Source organism: Artemia sp. Qi Xiang Cuo, chromosome 4, assembly GCF_049724085.1.
Source record: "Artemia sp. Qi Xiang Cuo chromosome 4, ASM4972408v1, whole genome shotgun sequence".
In the NCBI taxonomy this organism is placed as follows: domain Eukaryota; kingdom Metazoa; phylum Arthropoda; class Branchiopoda; order Anostraca; family Artemiidae; genus Artemia; species Artemia sp. Qi Xiang Cuo.
In genome coordinates this window covers 67,836,010-67,861,720 of record NC_142797.1, presented here as the reverse complement: position 1 = coordinate 67,861,720, position 25,711 = coordinate 67,836,010, and the positions used below count along the sequence as shown (strand labels likewise).

At 37.8% G+C, this 25,711-nt stretch overlaps 1 protein-coding gene across 1 annotated transcript; it reads right to left on the bottom strand.

Moving 5' to 3' along the window:
• Positions 1 to 316: 316 nt before the first annotated feature.
• LOC148953353 (uncharacterized) lies at positions 317 to 25,609 on the bottom strand. Its single transcript, XM_089087936.1, has 5 exons — positions 25,589 to 25,609; positions 23,470 to 23,640; positions 19,726 to 19,791; positions 7,644 to 7,749; positions 317 to 453 (listed from the first exon to the last, which is right to left on the bottom strand). The coding sequence occupies exons 1-5, from the start codon at positions 25,607 to 25,609 to the stop codon at positions 371 to 373; spliced, it is 447 nt and encodes a 148-aa protein (XP_088944062.1). The 3' UTR covers positions 317 to 370.
• Positions 25,610 to 25,711: the final 102 nt, after the last annotated feature.

Below are 25,711 nucleotides of genomic sequence, written 5' to 3'. Positions count from 1 at the left end.
AAATACTATTTCATACAGTTATACAGATATTGAAAAAATATTATGTTTAAGTTTATTTAAGCTTCTACAGATAAATCATTGGTATTCTATGAAGCAATAGTTCTTATTAGTTTTTAGTTTCAACTTCGCTACTGACTTCCATAAGAAAAGCTTTCATCCAAAAGTTTCATCCTTTCCAATTTTCATCCTAAAGCAGGTAGATATTTATTTTTAAAGTTTACATTTTTGGATATTCTTTTCCCAGTTAAATGTCGCATCTCTTGGATAATCTCTGGAAAGAAGATTAGTATAGGATATAAAAATTAGAACTACGAACCGTCTTTCATGCTAGTGACAAATCCAGAAAGGCCATTATCATTCCAGCCGTGAGCTATAATCTTTGTTTGTCTGCCATTGTTAAAGGTAGATCCAGCTTGGCCAGGACGAATGGTTTCGTAAGCGCTTGGGTTATCCCTGAATTAAAAAAAAGAAGAAAGAAATGAGTGGTTGATGCTCTCTGTGCAAGTTTTGCTATTTTATTTTTGTGAAGGCTTACGATTTTAATGTTTCAACGTAAGACGACAATTTTGCGATCCCTTGATCTGAGATATAGCTTTGTGTTTCGAGGATACGCAAAGATTGGGATGGAAGAGTAGTATGTGGAGCTGGGCTGGCCTCAATTAGCTTAGTGTTCCAGGGTGTTGCAGCCACTCAGGCGGCTGCCCTGTCAGACAATGAATGATCTTGCGTGCACCCGAAAAGCACTGGATAGCAAACGAGAGGGGATGGCTGAGGCTGTGTATTGGAGCTCCCCCCGAGACCATGCCCACATCTGAGTCTAGAAATGCTTTTTTGCGAGTGAGGGCCCTGAATGGGAGGTCAGGAACCAAAGTCATAAGGAAAATAAATTTTTTATGTGATGAAGAATCCACATCCACGGAGGCCATGAGTGTGGACGTGGAGGAGTTGATGAAAAGTGACTGTGAATCCTAGTCGACAAACTTAGGCCCTCGGAGCCTGGACACAGAAATGGTGGAGGACTCAAAGAATTCTGAGGCTGCTAAAAGTGCGGAAAACACAAGCTACCGCTTTCACCCAGAGCTATAGCAACCTTGAATTGGGGGCACACCCAATTAAAAATCAGAACGATGAGTGCTGGGAAAAGCCCCGGTGCAGATGGAAACCTAACCGGAGGGAGAGGAGGGAAGCCAGGGGCTTGGGGCGGGTAGTCTGCAGGAGGCATCTCCCCACACCGGGATGCCTCAAGGGGGAGGACCTGGAGTGGAGTGTGGACATATGTCAATGGCCGGGGACCAACCTCAACCGAAGGGTAAGAAGAGAGATAGGGCCAATCCGTCTCAAAATACAACCCTGAAGATGGCTCCGGTAAAATGGCGTCCAAAGGTAGAGATGAGAAGAAAAGAGGCTCCTGGAGTACCGAGAGAAAAGAGGGGCTTGGCTGAAGTAGCCAAATTTATAACCGTAAGAGTAAGCAAGAGCAACTGGCAACCCCTCCAAAAAATGATGTCAGTATATGGATGGAAGTCGTTGAGGCCAAAATCATGGAAGGCAATCTAGAATTTAGTCCTAATGTCACCTCCACGAGATTGGAGGAGGGTATTATAAAAGCGAGGTGCCAGGATAAGAGAACGACATCAAGGATTAAGGAGGTTGTGAACAGCTTGGAGCAGGGTTAAGTTGCCCTCGCCCCAGGAGACATAGCTCCGAGAAAAAATTTCCCTATTGAGGATCCGAATGTCGGTTCACCGGAAGAGCTGATGGGGCTGTTAGTGACCTGCAATCGTTTCCTCACTAAATAGAGAATTGGAGTGACCAAGATCCAAGTCACGAAGGGAAAGACCTACCACTATGCGGCAGCTGACGCGGACTTGGTCCCTAAAGTGGAAAAGTGGAACTTCCGACTCCCCATCGGAACGAGGGGACACGCTCTTCAAGCCCCTATGCAAGAAGCCTGTAGAATCCACTGCAGCAAAGGGAGAAGCAGGACCTTCCAGTTCAAGCTAAATTGAAATGATGCCAGAATATGAGCCGTGGAGGCTAGACTGCTGGCAGATAAGTCTGCACCACTGCTATACTGCCTCTTATAATCCTTGAAGGGAGCTTGCAAACATGCAGAAATTCATAATGATGGTCCAGGAGCCATGGTTTGTCGGAGGAAAGATCATGTGGAAGGTCAGAGGAGCTGAATTCCATGTGCACTATGAGATGAGCACCGCTCCTAGAGCATATATTTATAATTCCAAAAATTTGGATACTTTGGAGTTGTCTAAATATTGTTCTAGGGATGAAGTAGCTGTTATGGTGAAAATCTGATTGATCATGAACGTGTGGTATTTAGTTCAGTTTAAATTCCACATGACGAGAAATCACCATCAGAGGAAGTAATGGAACTGGTGGAATACTATAAACCTAAGGAGATCCCCCTAATTGTGTCATGTGATGCAAATGCGTATCACACATTATGGGGAAGCACCAATAAAAATGGAAGGGGACTTGAGCTTTTGAATTACCTGGCCTTGCTTGGTGTAATCGGGGCTCCAGCTCTACTTTCATTGCAAGAGGAAGAAGAACGGTCTTGGATCTAACAATAATCTCTACACAACATAATAGATGGTAAAGGATTGACTTGTGAGCAATGTTCAGTCATTCTCTGGCCATCAAATAATAAGATTCAAAATAGATGTATCCCAACGACAAAGATAACTTCTTAGGGATATAAGGAAAACAAATCGGCACACCTATAACCAAGTCATAGCCAAAAAGCTTGCCAGTCTACCTCCCAACCCCGAAATAACTGAAGTGAATCTAGACCAGGAGGCAGAAAGACTCATAGCATGAACAGTGCGTTTAAGCAAGTAATTCCTCCAACACTTGTTGAAGAGGGGGACCAATCCATTGGTGGACTTCAGAACTAAGTCAAAGAAGAAAACTGACCCGAAGGCTGCCAAGAACGGCTATCCGAACAAATAATCCCGAAGACTGGGACGCTAATTCGGAAGGGTTAAAACTCCTGAAAAAGGAGATAAAGAAAGCAAAGAGAACTTCATGGAGAGCTTTTTGCGAAATATATAGTCAGATGAAGCTAGTAGTAGGCTGATAAAGACTAGAGAAAGATAACCTGGTACCCTTGGGAAGTGTGGAAAGTAGATGGCACTCTCAAAGCGGATCCGGAGAAACCGTGAAGCGCCTGCATGAAATACACATAACAGACCCTGAAGACAATTGTTCCATACCAATATATTTTATAAGCCCAAATATGGGAGAGGAGCTGGCGCCCAAAATTGTAAGGGAGGACTGAGTAAAAAAAGCTGTGGAGGGTTTTCAACCTTACAAAGCCACTGGAGCCAATAGGATATACCCTATAATGCTCCAGAAAGGAAGGTAGAAAAAACAAATCAATTGTATTGGTATTGCAAAGAGAAGCCTCGCTTTGGGCTATGTCCCCCGTACATGGCTCAATGCCATGGGCATTTTCTTACCTAAACCAGAGAAAGAGGACTGCTCAAATCCCTAGTCTTATAGATTGATCACGTTAACCTCCTTTCAATTGCAAGTGATGGAACGATTGATTCATTGGTATAAGATAAGTAATCTAGAGACCAAGAACATGATATCCGAAACGCAAATGGGATTTAAGATAGGAGGCACTACAGACGCTGTGGTTCACCAATTGGAGTGGGGGGAGAGGGGGTAGAACAAGCCCTAGAATGTAAAGAATATGTCTTGGGTATTTTTTTTAGATAGAAGGAGCATTTGATAATGCTACTTTTGAATTCGTAGAAATGGCCATTGGGGAAGCAAGCGTAAATAGATCTACTCAGAAATTGGATTCTCATATACTTAGGAATCGATAGATTGTCGTTGAGCTAAAGGGAATAAAGAAGCAAAGACTGTTCAGAAGGGATGCCACAGAGGGGGGGGTTAATCTCTCCATATATGGGGAACCTGGTCATGAACAGCCTGGCATATGCTGGCTATATGGATATAGCCAGGCATATGCGGATGACCTACTATCCTTACTGAGCGGAAAATGTCTAAGGACACTGAACTGGGAATCATAAGCTACGTTTAGCCCCTGAAAAGAATGAATTGGTAGTATTCACAAAAAAAGGAAATGGAAAATTCCCTCTGTTCTAAAAATATATAATCACCCATTATCCCTGAAAAAGCAGTTGAAATACCTAGGGGTGATAATCGATTACTAACTGAGCTAGAAAACTCATTGTCTTGAAAAGGTACAGAAAGCCACAACTTCTTTAATTCAGTGTAAACAAATGGTGGGAAAGAACTAGGGCTTTAATCTCAATAAGATCCTGTATTTATATTAGACGGTAATTAGACCCGAATTTTTCATATGCAATAGGGGTTTGGGCCAATTCAACCCACATTGCGAGCCACATAGCCCCCTTATTAAAGGTGCAAAGCCTAGCATGCCTAATGATTACATCAGCATATCGTGGAATCTCTACGGCATCCATGGAGCTTATCTTGGGACTTCTACCCATAGAAAATTTTCTAGAGGAAGAAGCAGTAAAAAAAGTGCTTTTAGACTAGAGATAAATGGTCAATGGACCCAAAGACAGCTGATACGAAATGGAAAAGGGAAAGATCATGTTGGCATCTGTAGCTCTTTGCCTCAGTGCAGGGAGCTGCAGATGCCTAAAGACAATACTGTCCCAAGAATAAACCGCAGAGGCAATTCCAAATTGTCATGAAGGACAGAAAGGAAGTGGAGCAAAAGATACAGCTGCTCCAAAAATTAACGCGATAATATGTTACACTGATGGTTCGTGGTTTGATAAAAAAAAAAATTGGGGAAAGGAGTGGTAATACATCAGAATACTCCTGATCTGGACAAGGAGGTAATCAGTAATCATCTCGTAAAATTTGCTGCAGTATTTCAGGCTTAAATGTTTGGAATAGAACGGGCAGCGGGAAGACTGTTGGAAGTGGGAAGTACATGAAAATATTTATGTATCTTAACTGACAATCAAGCTCTAAACACTCTTCAGAATGTAAAGCGCCGGCAAAATAGAGAATTGGAATGCTACAAAGCCCTGAATTACTTGGTATCCAAAGGAAGCCAAGTTACACACTAATGTGAGTCCCAGGGTACTCTGGAATAAAGGGTCATGAGATGACTGATGAAACAGCTAAGGCTGGGATATCACTGAGATTTTATGGTCCAGAACCTTTCACCCCAATTTCTCAGAGTTAATGAAAGGCGGTAATAAGGGGTTGGAGCATTGAGAGAGTGGAACAAAATTGGCATAGAAAGATGGGGTGTAAGGCAACGAAGGAATTACTCCGGAAGTTCAACCCCACTCTGACTAAATATTTTCTACGATTGAAAAGGCCCGATACGAGAATGGTTACAGAAGCCATAACAGGAATTAGAAAATTTGGGAAACATCTTTTCCGAATAGGGAGAGAATGTGACAGATGTTTTCATCCCACTCCCCGTTATGTCCTAAATGCGAGATAGCCACTATGGAAACAAGAAGGCATCTGATAGAAGAGTGTCCAGCTAGGATTAGACCCCGGCTTGAGATATTCCACAATCTCATTGTTAAGCTGGAGAACATAGTAAGGGAAGGAGAAGTTTGATAGCTGGCAATATGCATTGTAGGCTAAGGCTGGGAGGCTGAACCTACCATTGGCACGCCCCCCCAAACCGTAAATTCAGGTTAGTTTTCGGGATGTAGAGGCAATGGGGCTTGAAGGGCTGAGCCTCTACCCACTGATAGTGGGTACATCCCTCTTCATAATATTAATAATAATAATAATAATAATAATAATAATAATATAATAATTATAGTAATAATAATAATAATAATAAAAGTAATAATAATAATCATAGTATTAATAATAATAATAATAATAATAATAATAATAAAATAATAAATAGTAATAATAATAATAGTAATAATAATAATAATAATAATATTAATAATGACAATACCGAATAACTTCTTTTAATTTTATTCTTTAATGTTTCTCCTTACTTTTAGTAAAAAAAAAACTTGCTTTTTATGTAATATTTATAATGTTGAGACTTATTCGGGGCAGATTATGCAAAATGTCATTGCTTGAAGTATTTGAGGTTTTAACCTGTCTACTATGGTATATACTATGGTGTGGAAAAAGCATATTATGGTCTGCTACAGTGGTAGTAAAGCATTTGATAGACTTTCCACGCCAAAGATTTCCACATACAAAGTTTTCGAGCAATAATTGAAATTAGAAAAAAATCTATCTAATTGGAGATTAGTATCAATAGAGATTAAAGAGTTTATAGATCGAATCTAATTTATAATAACTTAATTAAAAATCCGTTTAAAATCTCAAATACCTTAAACAATGACATTTTGAATACTGTGAACCTGACAAGTTTCAGCCTAGTAAATAAAAGGATATGAACTCCGGAAAGAGTCAACAAGCTTCGGTTAAATTAGCAAATGAAAAGATCCATTCAGTTTTTAACACGCAAGAAAGTTTTTTGACCTGAGTTTTAATTATGACCTAGGGCATAGATAATTTTTTTTAAATAAATAAACTATTTATTTTGTTAGATTTCATTTAAAAATCAAAAAGGGAACAGTGTCTCTGCTGTATAATTTTCCTAATGTTGCTTTTTTTTCCTTACTATTTGAAGTGACGAACATTAGACATATTAGATACCATTAATATGTGTTTTTTTGTTTTCGGCTGCGTTTTTTATTTTTGTCTTTTATTTTACTTGCATGATCTATTTAATTTAGCTTAATTTTTTCCTTTTTTTTTTATTGAAAAGGCATCTGGACGTGAATCAAAATATTTGGAGCTTTTTTTATTGTTAAAAGTTTGTTTGTTTTTTTTCTGTTTTATTGACTGTCTTATTCAAAATATTATGCACGGTTTCCTATATTTTTGTTTGTTTAACTTGTAAACTGAAAGGCAGTGTGGTCTAAGAAGATATTTAAGAAGGGAAATTTCGGGTATTCGCTGCCTGTCTCGACTTAGAAGACAAAACGCACACAAAGCACAGAATTTTGCAACATTCAGATTTTTTTTTTCGAGCAAAAAGCAAAACTGAATCTTTTACCAAACTTTTCTCCCTCCAAGAAGCTTTTTGCTTCCCTTCCAGGAGCACACCACACAAGGTTTTCAAGGCACCATGTCATGTCAGTTGGTCAGTTTTTTTATCAGTAATTTCTTTGTCTTTACTAGGAAAGTTCCTTGCTACCCTCCAGCAGAGGGAAGCTAGTCATTTACATCGGCTTATATAAAAAATGAAGACAAATGTGGCGGATGAGGAATACCATAATTATACATCACACTAAGAGAACTGGAAGTTGGTTGTTAGTACTAAATCTAGTATAATGAAATTATTGACGCCAGGTCTGCTTGTTTGCCAAATTTTATGGTTAAATAGAAGTGTAACTGAATTATGAAATGCATTAACATGCAAAAAAATAAATTGGCTGCCAGGAAAATTTGCTTCTTGTTGTAAAATCATGTATTTTTTTCCGAAAAGCTTATCAGTCTTACCACCCAGTAATCCTAAACGACTGTTTTACGTGACCCTTTCTGCGTCAAACTGGGCAAAGTTAATCTCCAGATTTTAAGATTCCAGATTAAGAAAAACAACGAAAACAGTTTACCTTGTCCACAGATGAAAGAAAACATTGTTAGGATCAAATTTTGGTAGAGGATGAGTGCGTGCAGCGTTTCCAATTTCTGCTCTTTGCAATTGTGAAACAGGACTACCTGGGTAGCAGAAAAAAAAGAAAAATTAGCCAACTAAACATAAGAAATTAGAATAAGTCGGTTTTCTTTTTCGTTATTTTTTTTTTTATTTTGTTTCTTTTGCTTTAAGGATCTTTTCATTTATAAGCCATAATACCGTTTGCAATTCCTATGAAATTTCATCTAATTAAAGTTATACATCTAATTAAAATGGACAAGGTACACAAGTAGTTGACCGAACAAGAATCATCTGGGTTACCTTTTGAGCCATCCTCTCATCATTCGCTTCCCCAAAGCCATTCAACGCGTCACCAGGTGGCAGATAGAAGAATTCCCTACAGATGTACGGTAGCTCCATGGAGAAGGAGATACGGACCGAGGTGGACCGAATGCCGGGGATTCATGGTTGAAACTGGTACACCCTTTCCTGGGGATTATAAAGTTAGTGAAACAGGAAAGAAGACTCATCTAACGCACTATATAAGGGGTTTATAGGTTTGTGGACACGTCCCATCAATTATAAAATTTATCCCAGTAAACGGATAAAATGGTTAGTGCAACAGAACTCCATCATAGGAGGACAACTGCAGATTTGAGGAAGATAGTGAACTCTGGGCAACAGCCTCTGTAACGCGTTAGAGAATAGTGGCTTGCAGCCACGACTCATTTAGTCAAGGAGCCAAACATCTAAAAAATCATAAAGAATGGTCTGAGTTTAGTATGAACTTCTGCAACCATATCTTAGATAACCAATTAAAAACCTGGTTTGAAGGACAATGATGATAAAGACAATAAGATTCTATTTACTACCGGGTCTAGCAACCAAATACCCTAGGACTAGGACAACCACCACTTTCAGGGACAAAAATCTACAAGGCCTTTCCATCACAACTAAAAAAAACTTTACACTTTGGCACGCTAAATGACTGTGCACATACCAAGCCGTGAAAGTAAGACTTCATTCTTAGAAAGCTGAAAAGCGACATATTGGATGTTGTTGATCTCTCGGAAAATCAACTCTCCCAAACGAGTAAAAATGACCTGTCTAAAGCATCGCTCCAGCTCTCAGGCTACAAAGAAGGAGTTTATTGACAACACGGAAGGTTCTTATGTGTCACCAACTGCTAAGAATCTCCAATCTTTTTCGCCCTAATATCGGAAAGGCTAGCTCTCTTAAAACTAGAGGGAGTGGCCAAGAATATTTCAGTTGTCAATGTATGCGCTTCTGACTCCAGCAGAAGTAAGGAAGAATAAAATGAATTCTATTTTACACTCTAGGGTGTTATGAACGAAATCCGACAAAAAAGATGTATTAAATATTACAAGGACTACAACGCTATAGCCTTTATGATAATAACGGTTGATCTGATCTAATGGGGCTTTTTGGTCACAGAAACTAATGACAAAGGGTAACAGGATTCTCAGACAATAAAACGGAGAGCATTATTGACTCTGTGCTGCTATTGAAGCACATGAAGTCTAATCTTCTAGCCAGAGTAGTACTAACTGGAGTACACTTCGATTATAATAACACTATACTTATGTAAAAATTCAAACTAAGAATGGAAAATTTCTAATAGCAACAAAATTCCAAGATTTCAGGTGAACCTACTCGGTATCCTGAAAAAGAGCTGAGCCATATTTCCTCTCTATCGGATAGATTCTGAGAATAATTCGCAAATTAATTTCCCTTGGCCACCACTATAAAGATCGACTCTCTGTCCTAATGTGCAACATCAGCAATCATCAAGACAGCAATTGTGGTACTTGGTAAAATCACCCTTAATGAAAGCCACGAATTATAGATAAGACCATCAGGCTATATAAAGAAGAGTGAAAATCATAGGCAGCGCAATCGCGCTGCCTAAGTAAAGAACGATGTTGGCACAATGTATTATTTTTTTTTTTTGGTTTCAGCCCAGGCACTTCGTATTGAAGGAGTTGTCGTAGAAACTTCGAAAAGGGCTCATTCGAAAAGGGAAATTGGAAGGGTTTGTGCCCTTCGTAATCCCCAAAAGTGATTGCAAGGCAACTAAAACCCCTTCCACACCCACCATTTCCCCAAAAACATCCAATCAAAATTTTGAAATAGCCATTTTGTTCAACGTAGTTTAAAGATTTGGAAATTGTGTCTAAATTATGTAATTTAGGTTTTTATAGAAAGTGTTGTCGTAAGAGCTTCAAAAAGGACTAATTCAATTGGAAATTGAAAGGGCTAGTGCCCCTTTTAATAGTTGAAAGTGATTGGAAGGCAACTATCCCCTCTCTCACACCCACCACTTCCCCAAACAAATGCAACAAAAATTTTGAGATATCCATTTTGTTGAACGTAGTTGAAAGTTCTGGAAATTATATCTTTGAGGATGAACCCCCCCCCCCCCTCACCCGCACCCCTCAGGGCAAGGGTTGAAAGTTATGCCCTGGGGCCATATAAGGTTTTTATAGATAGTGTTTTCGTTGAAACTTTAAAAAGGGCTCCCTCAGAAGGAAATTGAAAGGGCTAGTAGGGCTAGTCAAATGGGGGTCTCACGCCCACCTTTTCCTTAAACACATCCAATCGAAATTTTGAGATTTTGTTTTTTTTCAACGTAGTTGAAAGTTCTGGAAATTATGTCTTTGAGGATGACAACCCCCCAAAGCCCTCAGGGCAAGGATTTTAAGTTATGCCCTGGGGGCATATAAAGTTTTTATAGAAAGTGTTGTTGTAGAGACTTCAAAAAGTGCTCATTCAATTGGAAATTGAAAGGGGTAGTGCTCTTTTTGATAGTCAAGAGTGATTGAAGGGCAACTAGCCCTCCTCTTACGCTCAACATTTCCCCAATTACATCCAATTAAATTTTGAGACTGTCATCAAAGTGTCAAAGTGTTATCAAAGTTTTGTCATAGAAACTTCAAAAAGGGTCATTCGATTGGAAATTGAAGGGGCTAGTGTCCTTTTTAATAGTCAAAAGTGATTGGAGAGAAAATACCCCCCTCTCACGCCCACACTTTCCCCGAACAGATTCAACCAAAATGTTGAGATAGCCATTTTGTTCAACGTAGTTGAAAGGTTATTGTGTCTTTGAGGATGACAAACCCTCCACAGCCCCCAGGGCAAAGGTTGTATGTTATGCCCTGGGGGCATATAAGGTTTTATAAAAAGCGCTGTCGTAGAAACTTCAAAAAGGGCTCATTCCGTTGGGGAAGCGGAGGGCCCTTATTAATAGTCAAAAGCAATTGGCAGGTGAATGTCCCCGCCCCCCTGCCCAGGCCCATCATTTCCCCAAACACTTCCAATAAACATTTTGATATATCCATTTTGTTGAACATAGTTGAAGAGTCTGGAAATTACGTCTTTGAGTATGACAACCCCCCCCCCCCCTCCCACAGCCCTCGTGTCTAAGGTTGTAAGTTAAGCCATGGGGGCATATGAGGTTCTTATAGAAAGCATTGTCGTAAAAACTTCACAAAGGACTCCTTCGATTGGAAATTTAGAGGGATATTGTCCTTTTTGATAAACGAAAATAATCGGAGGGAGAATCATCCCCCCCCCCGACCATGCCTATTCTTTCCCCAAACATTTCCGATCAATATTTTGATATAGCCATTTTGTTGAACGTAGTTGAAAGCTCTGGAAATTATGTCTTTGAGGATGACAATGCTCCCTCCCCCCATAGCCCTTAGGACAAGGGTCGTAAGTTATGCCCTTTGGGTATATAAGGTTTTTTTACAGGAAGTTTTATCGTAGAAGCTTCAAAAAGGACTCATTTGATTGGAAATTGAGAGGACTAGTGCCTTTCTTATTAGTTAAAAGTGATCCGAGGGCAGATGCCCCCCACGACCATAATTTCCCCAAACACTTCAAATCAAAATTTTGAGATAGCCATTTTGTTCAACGTGTTTGAATGGTCTGTAAATTATATCTTTGAGTATAACAAATCCCCCCAGCCCTCAGGGCAATGGTTGTAAGTTATGCCCTAGGGATATATAAGGTTTTTATAGAAAGTATGGTCATATAAACTTCGAAGAGGGCTCATTGGATTGGTAGTCAGACGCTCTAATGCTCTTTTTAAGAGTCAAAGTGATCGGAGGGCAGCTACCCTCCCCCCACACACATACGTAGTATTGTCCCAAATTTTATCTAATAAAAATTTTGAGATAGCCATTCTATTGAAAAAAGTCTAAATATCATATAACAAGGCTTTTGGGGCTGATACAAACCTCAAAGATTAGAGGCAGGGGTTGTAAGTTAAGCCGAGGGGATATTTAAGGTTTTTATGGAAGGGATGGTTGTTTAACTTTAGAAGAGGCTCAGTAATTTCCCTGAAAAAGACTATGTCAATATAAAACGAACAAAAATTAATTTTGAAAAAAAAAATTCCTCAAAATAAGTTTTTCAAAAAAAATAAAGTAGCCTACTCCATTATCCAAAAATGAATTAAACAGAATCAAATAATCTACCAAGCATACAGCTACCACAAATCCGTATCAATAAATAAATGAAACCCAAAACAAACAGAAATTAAAATCACACTAAGAGTAACACTCAAAACGAGCAGAAACTAATATGAGTAGGGTTTTAAAACCCCATGATTTCTATAAGCCAGAATATAATTTGTGCTTGACTGAAAAATTCTTTTAAATGTTTTAATTTTTATAACTTAAAGAAATCAAAAATTAATTCAGATTTTAAGGAATAAACTGTATGTGTCTTGAACAGTCTTGGAAAGTATAAACAAAATCAAAGTGAATATTTGATATACAATGATATTAATTGTTGAAAGATCCATCACTTCAAGATATTTCACTGTAATTTTATTTTCATTTTCAATGCTGTAAGAACTGGAGAAGAAATTTTTGTAACATAATTCATTTTCAGTGAAGCGCCAATGACGCAGTAGGTTTTAGGTTCTTACAATTAAGGAAAGGGACAGTATACAAACTCTTGTTTGCAATGAAACTATATTCATCTTGAACAATCTTAGAAAGAACTAAAAATAAACTGAATATTTGATGTATAATGTAAATAATTGCTGAAAGCTCATCAGTTCAAACTTTAACTGTAATTTTAATGTTTATTTTAAATATTAAGTACAAAAGAAAATATTTGTAATATAATTCGTTTTTAATCACAGAAAAAAACTAAAATAGCTTTACACAAGAGATAACCATCCACAAGCAGTATATAGAGCTATCTTCCAATTTGCGCTGCAAATGGGAGGATATTAGAGGGTCTGGTTTATTTGTAGGGGGTGGGCGGGGCTGGATGTACACAACCTTCCCGTGGTGGCCCTTTTTGGCTAATCTTAGTGCACTACTGAAAAAAAACATAAAACATCAAAACCTCATTGCCTTAATGACCTTTAGTTTTCTATTGTCTAAGAGTTAGTAACAGAAAAGCGGATGAAGATTTGCTAGATGTTTTCAAGAGAAATTGCTTAAGGATTGTTCTGGGTACCCGGCTGACTGACCGTATTTCAAACAATAGGCTATACGAAAAATTTGGTTCAATACCGCTTTCTAGGTCTAAAATGAAAGAAAGGTTGAGGTGGTTAGGGCATGTTGTGCGGATGAAGGATGACAGATTGTCGAAGATTATTCTTTTCGGCCAACCATCTAGGGCGAAACGGAAAGCAGGTCGCCCCCCGTCTGGGGTGGGAGGACGCCATAAAGAATGATTTAAAGGACATGAGAACTTTTGGGATGGAAATAAACAGGGAAGCTGTGAATAGAGTGGGGTAGAGGAGGAGTGTATGTAGCTGTATTAACCACAGGGGGCTTGGTGCTGCGATGAGTTGTTAGTAGTAGTAGTAGTAGTAGGAGTAGTAACAGAAAAAAATTAATTACAAAAAAACTAAAATAACTTTACATAAGAGATAACCACTCACAAGCAGTAGGCTAAATAGAGCTATCCTCTCACTTCCGCTGCACATGTAAAGATATTAGGGGGTTGGATTTAATTCTAGGGAGTGTGTCATTTGAGTTCCCTCTAAAGTTTATATGACCACCTCTTCCATTAAATCCTTATATGCCCTTCCGGGAGACCTTCAGGTGGGCTGGCCTGCCAAAAGCTGAAGAAGTGGCTGTCCCACTTTGTCGTTTTAAGCTTAAGACTAGAGGTTCAATATGGAAATCTGACCCTAGTTTAAAAATTGTGAAAATCGTGTAAAATTGTGGCTTAATTTGGGTAGCGTGGGGCTGCCCTATAAAGAGTCACCTTTTTGACATTAAACAGAAAACGAAGTTGGAGTTTAAACGTTATCATCGTAAAGTAAGGTACAATGGTCTGGAATTTCCGAAGTCCTCTAGTCAGTGGAAACAAGTGATTAATTTTGCGAAATTTGATTCACGTCCTACTGTCGATCGGATCCCTAGTGCCTCTTGGATTAATCATTATAATAAGATTTTTAATATTGTGAATTATGCGGTTCAGTTTGCTAGCCTCTGTTCTTGTGTATTACCTGCGAGAACTTACTAAGGCCATGTGCCTCCCGTTTCTGCTGACCGTGTGATTCGTTGTATTAAGAATTTAAAAACTAAAGCATGTGATATTGATGGTATTAGTGTTTTTCACCTTCATATTGATTCGAAAGAATTGGTTTATCATTTGCAGTTATCATTTCAAATTTGTCTATGTACGTTTTTGGTGCCTGATTCTATTTTGTGCGGGAGTGTCTCTTCGATTCTTAAACATGGGAAAGATCCGACTAATTGCGCATCATATAGACCTATTACGGTAGCCTGTTCGCTGAGTAAAGTTTTTGAATATGTCCTGCTTCCTGAAATTCTTCCAAAAGTTGATTATGTGTCCAATCAATTTGGGTTTAAACCAAATATAGGAAGCCAACATGCGCATCGAATTTTTGATTCTTTTTTAATTCAAGCACTAAAAGATGGATCTTAAGTGTATTTATGTGCGTTAGATATTTCAAAAGCTTTTGATTCGGTTTGTCACAGCCAACTATGGTATTCTCTTACCCAGCTTGGAGTGAATTTATCTGTTATATGTATCTTTCGTTTTTGGTATGCTTATTCATATGTTCGACTTCGGTCAGGAGAGATCTTTTTTGGTAATATTCCTATTCCGTCTGGACTTAGGCAGGGGGGGGGGGGTCTGTCACCATATATTTGTAATGCTTGTTTGTATCGTGTGCTTTCTCGTATTTTTCCGTTGTGTTTTACGGGTCTAACTAATGTATATTACATTTCTTATGAAGATGACTTATTGCTTATTAACCGTTAAAAATTCACCCTAGCTACGTCTACCCAGTTTGTTTCTAAGCCTTTTGAAAAAATTGGCCTTTTGCTTAATGCTGAAAACGTGAGTATTTAGTTTTTAATGCTTAAAACCCAAGTAGTGATTTGAGCTGTAGTTCTTTTTCAGTTAAGCTGGTCCTGCGTTGCGTTGGCTCGGGATTAGTATCTGCTCTTCTATTTCAGCTATCCGTGCTAGTGCACTTGCAGATATAAAGAATAAGCTTAAAGCAGGTTACGCTAAAATTGTCCCAAATCATGGCCGACATTCTCGTAAGGCATTGGCTACACTCTATTCAACATATTACGGCCATTCCATTCTTTTTCTATCAGGTTTGCGCCCATTTACTAGTGATATGCAGGATATTAGAGTTTTGTGCTTCCATTATTGTTAATATGTTTTGTATTTGTCTCGTTGGTATAGAAATCGTAAGATTATTCGAATGTTTAATGCAACTGATATAATGACGTCACATAATAAGTTGGACTCCCAGTTAAAACATGAGGCCTGCAAGCGGTTGGGATTGTTCTGCGATTGTTCTTCTTTGCATTTGTAGTTCTTTATATTGAAACGTTTTGCATGTTTTTTGTTTTTTATGTCTTTTCCTTTTATTTTCTTTTGTTACTCCACTTTTTTATAATGTTAGTGGGTCAAAAATAAATTATTATTATTATATATGCCCCCAGGGTACAACTTACAACGCCTGTCTTCAGACCCCGGGGAGTTATGTTGACTCCAGAGTTTTAATATCTAATGTTTGAACTATTTTAAAAATGGTCATTTCAAAATTATTATTGAATGCGTTCGGGGAAAAATGTTGTGGGGAGGGCTAGTTGCCCTCCGATCTCTTTTGACTCTGAAAAAGGGAACTAAACTTTTAATTTACAAACAAATGAGCCCTCTCTGAAGTTTATACACGCATCCCTTCTATAAGAACATATTTGCCCCCAGGGCATAACTTACAACGCCTACCCCCAGGCCTTGGGGGTTTTCTCGAGACCGTTTTTTTTTTATCTGATCTTTGAACTATTTTTAACAAAATGGCTATTTGAAAAATTCTATCGGATAGGTTTGGGGAAAAGGCTTGGAGGGGCTATATGCCCTGCGATCACTTTAGACTCTTAAAAAGTGAACTCGAACTTTCAATTTCAAATCAATTAAGCCCTCCCTGAAGTTTATATGAGCATCCCTTCCATAAGAACCATATATGCCCCCAGGGCATATATTACAACGCCTGCTGCCGGACCCTGGGGGTTGTGCTGACACCAAAGTTTTTTGTTGTCTGATTTTTGAACTATTTAAAAAAATGGCTATCTCAAAATTTGTTCGGATGGGTCTGGGGAAAAAAGGGCATGGGGGTGGGATAGTTGCCCTTTGATCTCTTTTGATTGTTAAAACTCCAGCTAAAACTTTGAATTTCTAAATCAAATGAGCCCTCTTTGAAGCTTATAAGAGCCTCCTTTCCATAAGAACAATATATGCCCCCATGGCATAGCTTACGACGCAGGCCCTCGGGCCATGGGGGGTTGTTTCGACACAGGAAATTTTGTTATCTGACTCTTAAACTATTTTTAACGAAACAGCTATCTCAAAATATTTATCTGATGCATTTGGGGGGAAAAGACCGTTGGGGGGGAGGCTAGCTGTCCTTCGATCACTTTTGACTCTTAAAAAGTGAACTACAATTTCCAATCAAATGAGCCCTCTTTGAAGTTTATACGTGCATCCCTTCCATAAGAACCATATATGCCCAGGACAATAATTCCAACGACTGCCCCTGGCCCTGGGGGCTGTGTCAACAGAGGAGTTTTCGTTATCAAACTTGAAATATTTAAAAAAAATGTCTATCTCAAAATTTTTATTTGGTTGTGTCGCCACTGGAGTTTTGTTATCTGACCTTCAAACTATTTTTAACAATATGGCTATCTCACAATTTTTATTCAATGTATTTGGGAAAAAAGAGCGTGGGTGGAGGGAGGCTAGTTGTTATGGGCTAGTATATAGAAATATTTAAAACATGTCCATCTCAAAATTTTTATCTGATGCATTTGGAGAACAGGGCGGGGAGGGCTATCTGTCCTCCGATCACTTTTGACTCTTCAAAAGTAAACTAGAACTTTTAATGTCCAATGAAATATGCCCTCTCTGAAGTTTATACAAGCATCCCTTCCATAAGAACCTTATAAGCCCCCAGGGCATAACTTACAATGCCCGCTCCCGGGCCCTAGCTGGTTGTGTCGATATCGGAGTTTTGTTATCTGACCTTCAAACTATGTTTAACAAAATGGCTATCTCAAAATTTTTATTCGATATATTTGGAAAAAATGGGCGTGGGTAGAAGGGGGGGGTGGCTAGTTGCCATTCGATCTCTTTTGACTCTGATAAAGTGAACTAGAACTTTTAATTTCCAATGAAATGAACCCTCTCTAAAGTTTATACAAGCATACCTTCCATAAGAGCCTTATAAGCCCACAGGACATAACTAACAATGCCTGCTCCCGGGCCATATCTGACCTTCGAACTATTTATAACAAAATATTTATCTCAAAATTTTTATCTGATGCATTTAGGGAAAAGAGGGCGTGCAGGGATGGGTTAGTTGCCCTCCAATCTCTTTTGACTCTGAAAAGCTGAACTAGAAATTTTAATTTACAATCATTTGAGTCTCTCCGGAGTTTATACGAGCATCCCTTCTATAAGAACCATAGTTGTTCCCAGGGCCTAACTTACAACGCCTGCCCCCAGACCCAGGGGGGGTTGTATTGACCCCGGAGGTTTTGTTTTATAATCTTTTAAATTTTTAACATAAATAAAGACTACCTCAAAATTTGTATCGAATGTATTTAGGAAAAAAGGGTGTGGGGGAGGTTAATTGCCTTTTGACTCTGAAAAAGTAAACTAGAACTTTTAATTTCCAATCAAAAGAACCATCTCTGAAGTTTATACGAGCATCCCTTCTATAATAACCATAGTTGCCCCCCAAGGCATAATTTACAACGCCTGCCCCCGGGCCCTGGGGGGGGGGGTTGTTTCGACCCCGGAGTTTTTGTTATATGATCTTCGAACTATTTTAAACAAAATGTCTATCTCAAAATTTTTGTGTGATGCATTTTGGGGAAAATAGGGCGTTGGGGGGGTTCCCTCCGATCTCTTTTGACTCTGAAAAACTGAACTAGAACTTTTAGTTTTCATTCAAAAGAGCCCTCCCTGAAGTTTATACGAGCATCCCTTCTATGAGCATCATTAGTTGCCCCCAGGGCATAACTTACAACGACTGCCCCCGGGCCCTGGGGGGTTTTGTCGACCCCGGAGTATTTCTTATATGATCGTTGAACTATTTTTAGCAAAATGGCTACCTCAAGTTTCTTATCTGATGTATTTGGGGTAAAATGGCGTGGGAGGGGGGGATGCTAGCTACACTTTGATCATTTTTTCTCTTAAAAAGTAAAATATAACTATCAATTTCCGATCAAATGAGCATTCTCTGAAGTTTATACGAGCATCCCTTTCATAAGAACCTGGTGTGCCCCCAGAGCACAACTTCAAACGCCTGCCCCAGGGCCCTGGGCAGTTTTGTCATCATCGGAGTTTTGTTATCTGAACATTCAACTATTTTAACAAAATATCCATCTCAAAATTTTTATCTGATGCATTTTGGGAAAACAGGGCATGGGGAGGGGGCGGCAGTTGACCTTCGATCTCTTTTGACTCTTAAAAACTGAACAAGAACTTTTCATTTCCAATCAAATGAGCCCTCTCTGAAGTTTATACAAGTTTATAACGTACAACGCCTGCCCCCGGGCCCTTGGGGATTGTGTCGACACAGCAATTTTTGTTATATAATCTTTGAACTATTTTTAACAAAACGGTATCTAACAATTTTTTACCTGATGTATTTGGGGAAAAGGGGCTTTTTTTGGGTGGGGAGGGTCTAGTTGCCCTCAGATAATTTCTGACTCTTAAAAAGGGCACTAGAACTCTCGATTTTCAATCGAATGAGTCCCTTCCGAAATTAATTACATTTCTTAAGTTTAGAATCACATTTCTTAAGTTTAGAATCAATTTCTTAAGTTTAGAATCACTTATAAATCATTATAAGTATTTGCCTAATTTTTCAAGGAAGGAGGAAGAAAAGGTGGCAACAAAAGTGGTACATCCTCAATAGAAGTTATGCTACCAGCTTCTACACGTCTGTTTACCGTATAACAGAAGTTTCGATCATCTTTTTACAGAATTGAATGCATTTTTCTTGAGAAAGATCTCTGTTTTGCTTTTTTTTTCTTTTTTTTTGCCGGGAGAGATTTTATCAAACCAACGATCGTAATTTGTCAGAAAGGGGGCTAGTATAATGAGGTATTTTGAGTTGCAATGTCCTTTAAAAGTAGCAAAAAGTTCGCTGCTCAGCGATAAGTCGTTTTCGGATACCCTGTACTGCAAAATAATGAAGGAGTACTCAGATAATAATTACAAAACTTCAATTTAACGTTTCCATAGACCAAATTAATGATAACACAGGAATTCTTTTTGAAAGGCCCAAATAACCGAGTTTGAAGACTCAGTCTGAAAAATAAATGATCACAAATCTGAGGCAACATAAATTTTATGCTTAATGTTTGTTTTAAGTTAAGTTTAACGTTGCTAACTACTTTCGTCTGAGCATACTTTTTTTGCTAGAAATAGAGTCTCTCATCCCCTTATTCTTTCAAAATAAAACTTATTTTAAACACAAAAAATAAAAAAATATATGTATAAGGCTAACCTACCTTGCAAAAGGGTAAAGATACCAAACAATATCCATGCTCTAACCATCTTTCGGCAATTGAATTTATCTAATTTTCCGAAGATTAGTTCGGTATTTTTATAGTTAAATTTTATCATTGTTTTCATGTCTTTTTAATATTTGGAAAATTGAAAAGATGCTAAAAATAGCCTTTTCTTTACAGACTTTTGTCAATCAAGAAAATATTGTTTGTTTTTGATAAGAAACTACTCATTTTTTTTTAATAAAAAGAACTTAAAAGGCATTTAGAGATTTAATAAAACCTAATGGACATTTCGTGGTTTTTGGTTTGACAACATTTTACAAATATGAGCCAAAATTACCAGATTACTAGACAAAATACAATAAAACAATAGTATATTGAGCTGAAATATTTTTCGTTTTAAATGAATATTTACTTAACTTTTTATGACTCTTCGTAGATTTCAATAGCCGCTAAAAAAAGTACAAAAAAATAATGGGAGAGATATGTGGACGATATTCAACAAAAGTGATTATTAAATCCTGGATTAAATCAAAAGTTAAGATTCTAGGTAATGATTTTAAAATCATATGCAGGGAGGAAACGGTGGAAGAAGAGGAAGAAGAAACGGGAGGAAGAGGAGGAAACGGGAGTTTCCTCCTCTTCCTTCTGTCCTCAAGATGTACATATTTCAATCCATGATCATTCATTGGTTACATAGGGCACAGTCCTTATTGGTTTAATGTTAGCTATTAAAATCTTTTAAGATTGCAGTATAATTATTAAAAATCAAAACATACTAAGCTTGTATTTCATAAATGGCAATTGGCATCCGTCAACATTGATTTAAAAGGGTTTCTGAGCCTGCTGACTGCAATTTTGAGTTTAGTACTGAAATATAGACCCAAATCAAAACAAGTCAATAACATATTTCAAAAATATTAATATCATACCTTGCTGAAATGCGAGTCATGCAAGTATGCTCAATTTGTATACTGGGAAAACCATAAGTTGGTTCCCTGGGTCCATTTTCCTTAAGTATATCCCTAACAGAGCTTCACATATAGACAACTATTTGCCCTTGTATTTGAGCAATTTGCCCTTGTATTTCTTGTTTGTTATTTTTGTAGTCATGGCCCTTGATAGATGTAACATACATCTATCTATTTATGTTAGTTTAATGGTATCGTGTGCTTTATTATGTTTTTATAATGTTTTGTAATTTTGCGTTGTTATTGTTATGTAGGCTACCATACTTTGCTATGAGTGTTATAATCATGTTATTTATACGATGATAATCAGTATATTACATTTTTATTAAACTAACATAATAACATGATTATAACACTCATAGCAAAGTATGGTAGCCTACATAACAATAACAACGCAAAATTACAAAACATTATAAAAACATAATAAAGCACACGATACCATTAAACTAACATAAATAGATAGATGTATGTTACATCTATCAAGGGCCATGACTACAAAAATAACAAACAAGAAATACAAGGGCAAATACAAAATACAAAACTCATCCATGATGAGCTCAAAGCTCAAACCACTTTACGCCACCGTATTTTCTAACACATAACTTTATTTTTTTTATTCCCAAGAAACCCCTAAAAAGTTTCTGCTATCCTTTCTAAGCACAGTAATTCCAATTTAACTGGGAAAAAATCATTAATGACTCTGTTTTCATACCATACTCAGGATTACCTGAAATATGAAAAGGGAGGAAGCTTCAATGGTCTTTCCTCCTTTTTACAAAAATGGAGTAATATTTTTCAGGTTTGTAAATTTTGGTTGGGAATATCAGAGCTACTTAATCTTGTATATTTAGAATCGTAGGCAGCATAATAGCACTGCCTCAGTAAAGAGCAATTTGGACACAATGTATTGTTATTCTTATTTTTCACCAAAACAATTTGAGTAGAAGGAGTTGCGTTAGAAATTTTGGAAGGAACTTATTCGATTGGAAATAGAAAGTTCTAGTGCCCTCTTTAAGAGTCAAAAGTGACTTGAGGAAAACCAGCTCCCCCCCCCCCGTCATGCCTATCAACTCCCCAACAACTTCTAATCAAAATTTTGAGATAATCATTTTGTTCAACATAGTCAAAATGTCCAGTAAGTACGTCTCTAGGGATGCCCCCCCCCCTACAACCCTTGGCGCAAAGGCTGTAAGTTTTGCAATGCACTCATTGTTTACATCTAGTATTTGTTATTGAGAAAGGTGGGCATTATTGATCTTTAGTGGTCCAAAAAGACGAAGGGCATTTAGGTGAACCTCTCAGAAAATTTTGAGGGCAGTGTTGAACTGAATCTAAACACGTTATGTGTATACTGGTTTTCAATTGGGCGTTACTCAAGAATGAATGACTGTATGAATTTGGAACTTTCCGAAAATGATGCAGGGCATGATCATTTGACCGCTGCACGTTACTAATACTGCTTTTACAACTATTACTACTACAGCTACTACTAGTACTACCACTAATACCACTACAAGTAAATCAAAACCTAATATGTGCACACATATTTTCAAAAGGGCGTATCAGCAATATCTTCGGAACAGCTTACTCTTTCAAGCTGAAACCTCCAGGACATCCTGAGGGGGATGTTCAACTGACCAAAGGGCAACATGTGCATACTACTACTTCTATTAATACTGCTGCTACTACTTTTACAACTACTACTAATACAACACTACTACTGGAACCGCTGCACCTACTCCTACCCCCACTACTAAGATACTAGTACTATTAAGACTATAAATATGAAGTTCAAAATTTGAAAAAATATTGAGGAAAAATTTGAACTGAATCAAAACACACTAAGTGCATGCAGATTGTCAAAAGGGCGTCTGTCAGGAATGGATTAGGTTATTAAGTTGAAACAGGTTCTCAAAAAGGACGTATCAGCAATGCCTCAGGAAAGGTTATAGTATTAAGTTGAAACTTTGGCTTCTGATGACGGGGATGTTGGAACACACTAAAGATTCAATTTGCATACTGCTACTAATACTACATATATTGCTACTACTGAAACGAAGTGTATTACGGTGAAGCTTTCAAGGAACGTTTAGGCAGATTTTGAACTAAATCAAAACGAACTACGAGCATGTAGATTGTCGAAAGGGTGTAAAAAACTCAAGAGCTCGATGGGTTGGAAAATTAAAGGGCTAGTGCAATTTTCAATAGTTGAAAGTGATTGGACGGCAACTAATCCCTCCTCCCACGCTCACTATTTTCCCAAATACATCCAATTAAAATTTTGAGATAGTCATTTTGTTCAACGTAAAAGAAAGGTCCGGTGATTATGTCTTTGAAGATGAAAATCCGTAATAATTTTAAAGCCTATAAATTCTAGGCTAAATCCAACCGTAGTTGTGTAATATATTGATTAATTAAGTTTTAATTTATTTTAACTACGTAACGCTTTTTCAGATTTTTATAATTTTTAGTTGATTCCGTCTTTTCCTCGTAATTTTTTGTATGTACTCACAATAGACTACTGTGTAGGCTAAATTAAATCGTCCTTTCGAAAAATGCAGATTCTTGGACAATTAGTGTTGCTGATAGGTCCTTTAGTTGCTGCCACCAGATATTAGAGTGGTAACCACGACTACCTTCTGATACTATAGGGTAATCAACGCTGGCCACCAGATATTTGCTAAGAAATAGTGCTGCATCACTTTATTAAAGTGGAAAGCCTCGCTGGCGCCAAATAGTGCAATGGAGAGCCTCGCGGCTACCACTACTGTACCGTAAATATAGAGTATGTTAATACACTATCACGGTATACCTTTTTCCAGGGTATGGTAACGTGATCAACGGTTAAACGACCACTCTCTAGGCCAAGGGTACCATCACATGGGTCATCACTAATATCTCTAACTATTTCTTTGGAGGGTAAACTGGCTCCCCTGTCGATATTCTAAATGACAGTATTTCTTGAAAACTCTTTTTCTACCTTTCCTGGGTTAATGTAAAAATAATCTCGTACGGCTGTAGAAAATATCTTATTTATATTCTTCCAAAGGTCACAAAAATCACATCTATAAACTCTCAAGACAGACTCCCTAAACGGGGACTCAAAGTAGACTCTCAATGCAGAATAAAAACAAAAACATAACTTCTGTACAAAAGCACTTTTTGTAGGGGTGGACCTTATATTAGCTCTGTCCAATCCGCTAAATAAAAGCTCAAATCCCTGTCTCCTTTTGAATAATATTATATTTCAATGGCACAGGTCAGGTAGACAAAACATAATTTAGCTTGAAAGCTTATTTATTGCAAAACAACTATAGCTTGGCAACTATAGTTTAACTTATTATTGAAAATTATACTATAGGCAAATCTAAGCAAATATAATTACGGAACGAAAACAAGTTATTTATCTGAAAAAGAAAAGAATCAGGGATGAAACCCCAACACCCTGCCCTTGGTGGAAAGTTGCTCAAGTAGAAAATTCTCTTTGGAGAATTTATTCCGCCGAAAACTCCCCCATCGCAAATTTCTCCCGTGAAAAATCCCCCTCCTACGGTAACATACTCTAGACAACTCCAATCCGGTAGAAATTCCCCCCAAAAATTCCCCTTAACATCCCCACATGTAAAATTGAGTCGGCAAAGAGAAATTAGGTAAGGCTAATAAAAAGAAATTCGTACAGGAATTCTGGTAAATTCTCCAGCGTAAAATTTCCCTGTAAAGTTCAACCCCTGGAATCTTCCTTCCCCAAGAAAAATTCTCTCCGTGGGAAATTCCCTCAGCAGAAATTTTCCTCCCCCTCCACCTAGAGAATGTATGCATACTTCACAATAACAAATACTGTACGTAAGCAATGTGCATATTTTATTGCTTAAAAACCTTTCCCCAGGGGCTGAAGGGGGTCATGTTTATCTTCAAAGGCATAGTTATTCGACTTTTCAGCTATTCCGAACAAAATGGCTTTCTGAAAATTTTGATTAAACGATTTTGAGTAAAAAAGGAGGACGGGAGGGGGTCTAGTTGGCCTCCCGTGCAACTAGAAATGAGTGCATGAAAACGAGTGCATCAAATAGAAAATTAACGAATGAAGAATAACACGCTAATATTCAAGAAGGCAAATGAACAGAAACTTTCCCTGTTCTAATATGCAAGTAATGCCTTATTATTTTTTTTATTGATATTATTATTATTCTACGACTCAGGAAACTGCCATAATATAAGAGTCATTTTTCAAAGTATTAATATCTAGGTTGTTAAATAAGGACAGGGTTAATTTGAAATTGTCCAACTGACGAAGGCTATAATTTCTGCCTTTGTTATAGGCAAATAACCTATGTAATGAGCACCTAGGTAAAGAGCGATGCTGGCAAATTGTATTTTTTATTTTATTTTTTACCATGGCACTTTGCTTCGAAGGAGTTGATATAGAAACTTCAGAATTAGGTCATTAGATTGGAAATTAAAAGTTATAGTGCCCTTTTTAAGAGTCAAAAGTGAATGGAGGACAACCAGCCCCTTCCGTGCCCATCAATTCCCCAAACGCATCGAATCAGAATTTTGAGAGATCCCCCAACAGCCCTCAGGGCAAGGGCAGTAAGTTATGCAATTCGCCATTGCGAATACATATAATTTCTTAGATTGGGATACTCCGGTATATTTGACCTTTAGTGTTCAAAAAGACGGAGGGAACTTAGGTGAACCTTCCCGAGAGTGTTGAGGGGAGTATTGAACTAAATATAAACACGTTATGTGCATAAAAGGCAATGTTTGCTATAAAAGGTAATATTTAAACAAAAAAGGTGATGTTTGTGAAATGGGTTTGTTTCTCTAACCATGAATTCCAGTATGCGGTTGGCGATTGATGCCTCACAACCCCGTAATTCTTACTGTCTTACCTTAATTCTGAAGGCTATCATGTTAAAGTGGCTCATGGCCTGAACAGACCAGGGACGGCCAAACGCCTAACTAGACCTCCATACTCATTATTCGCTCAAGAAGGCTAAGGGACAAACCACTAA

Bases quoted from the DNA above. Each gene is read 5' to 3' on its own strand.
- LOC148953353 (XM_089087936.1), bottom strand. From the start codon at position 25,609: ATGATAGCCTTCAGAATTAAG. The intron at 23,641-25,588 runs GTAAGACAGTAA...ACTGTCATTTAG, and splicing joins TGATAGCCTTCAGAATTAAG to AATATCGACAGGGGAGCCAG. The intron at 7,750-19,725 runs GTAGGTTAGCCT...TCTGCTACCCAG, and splicing joins TATCTTTACCCTTTTGCAAG to GTAGTCCTGTTTCACAATTG.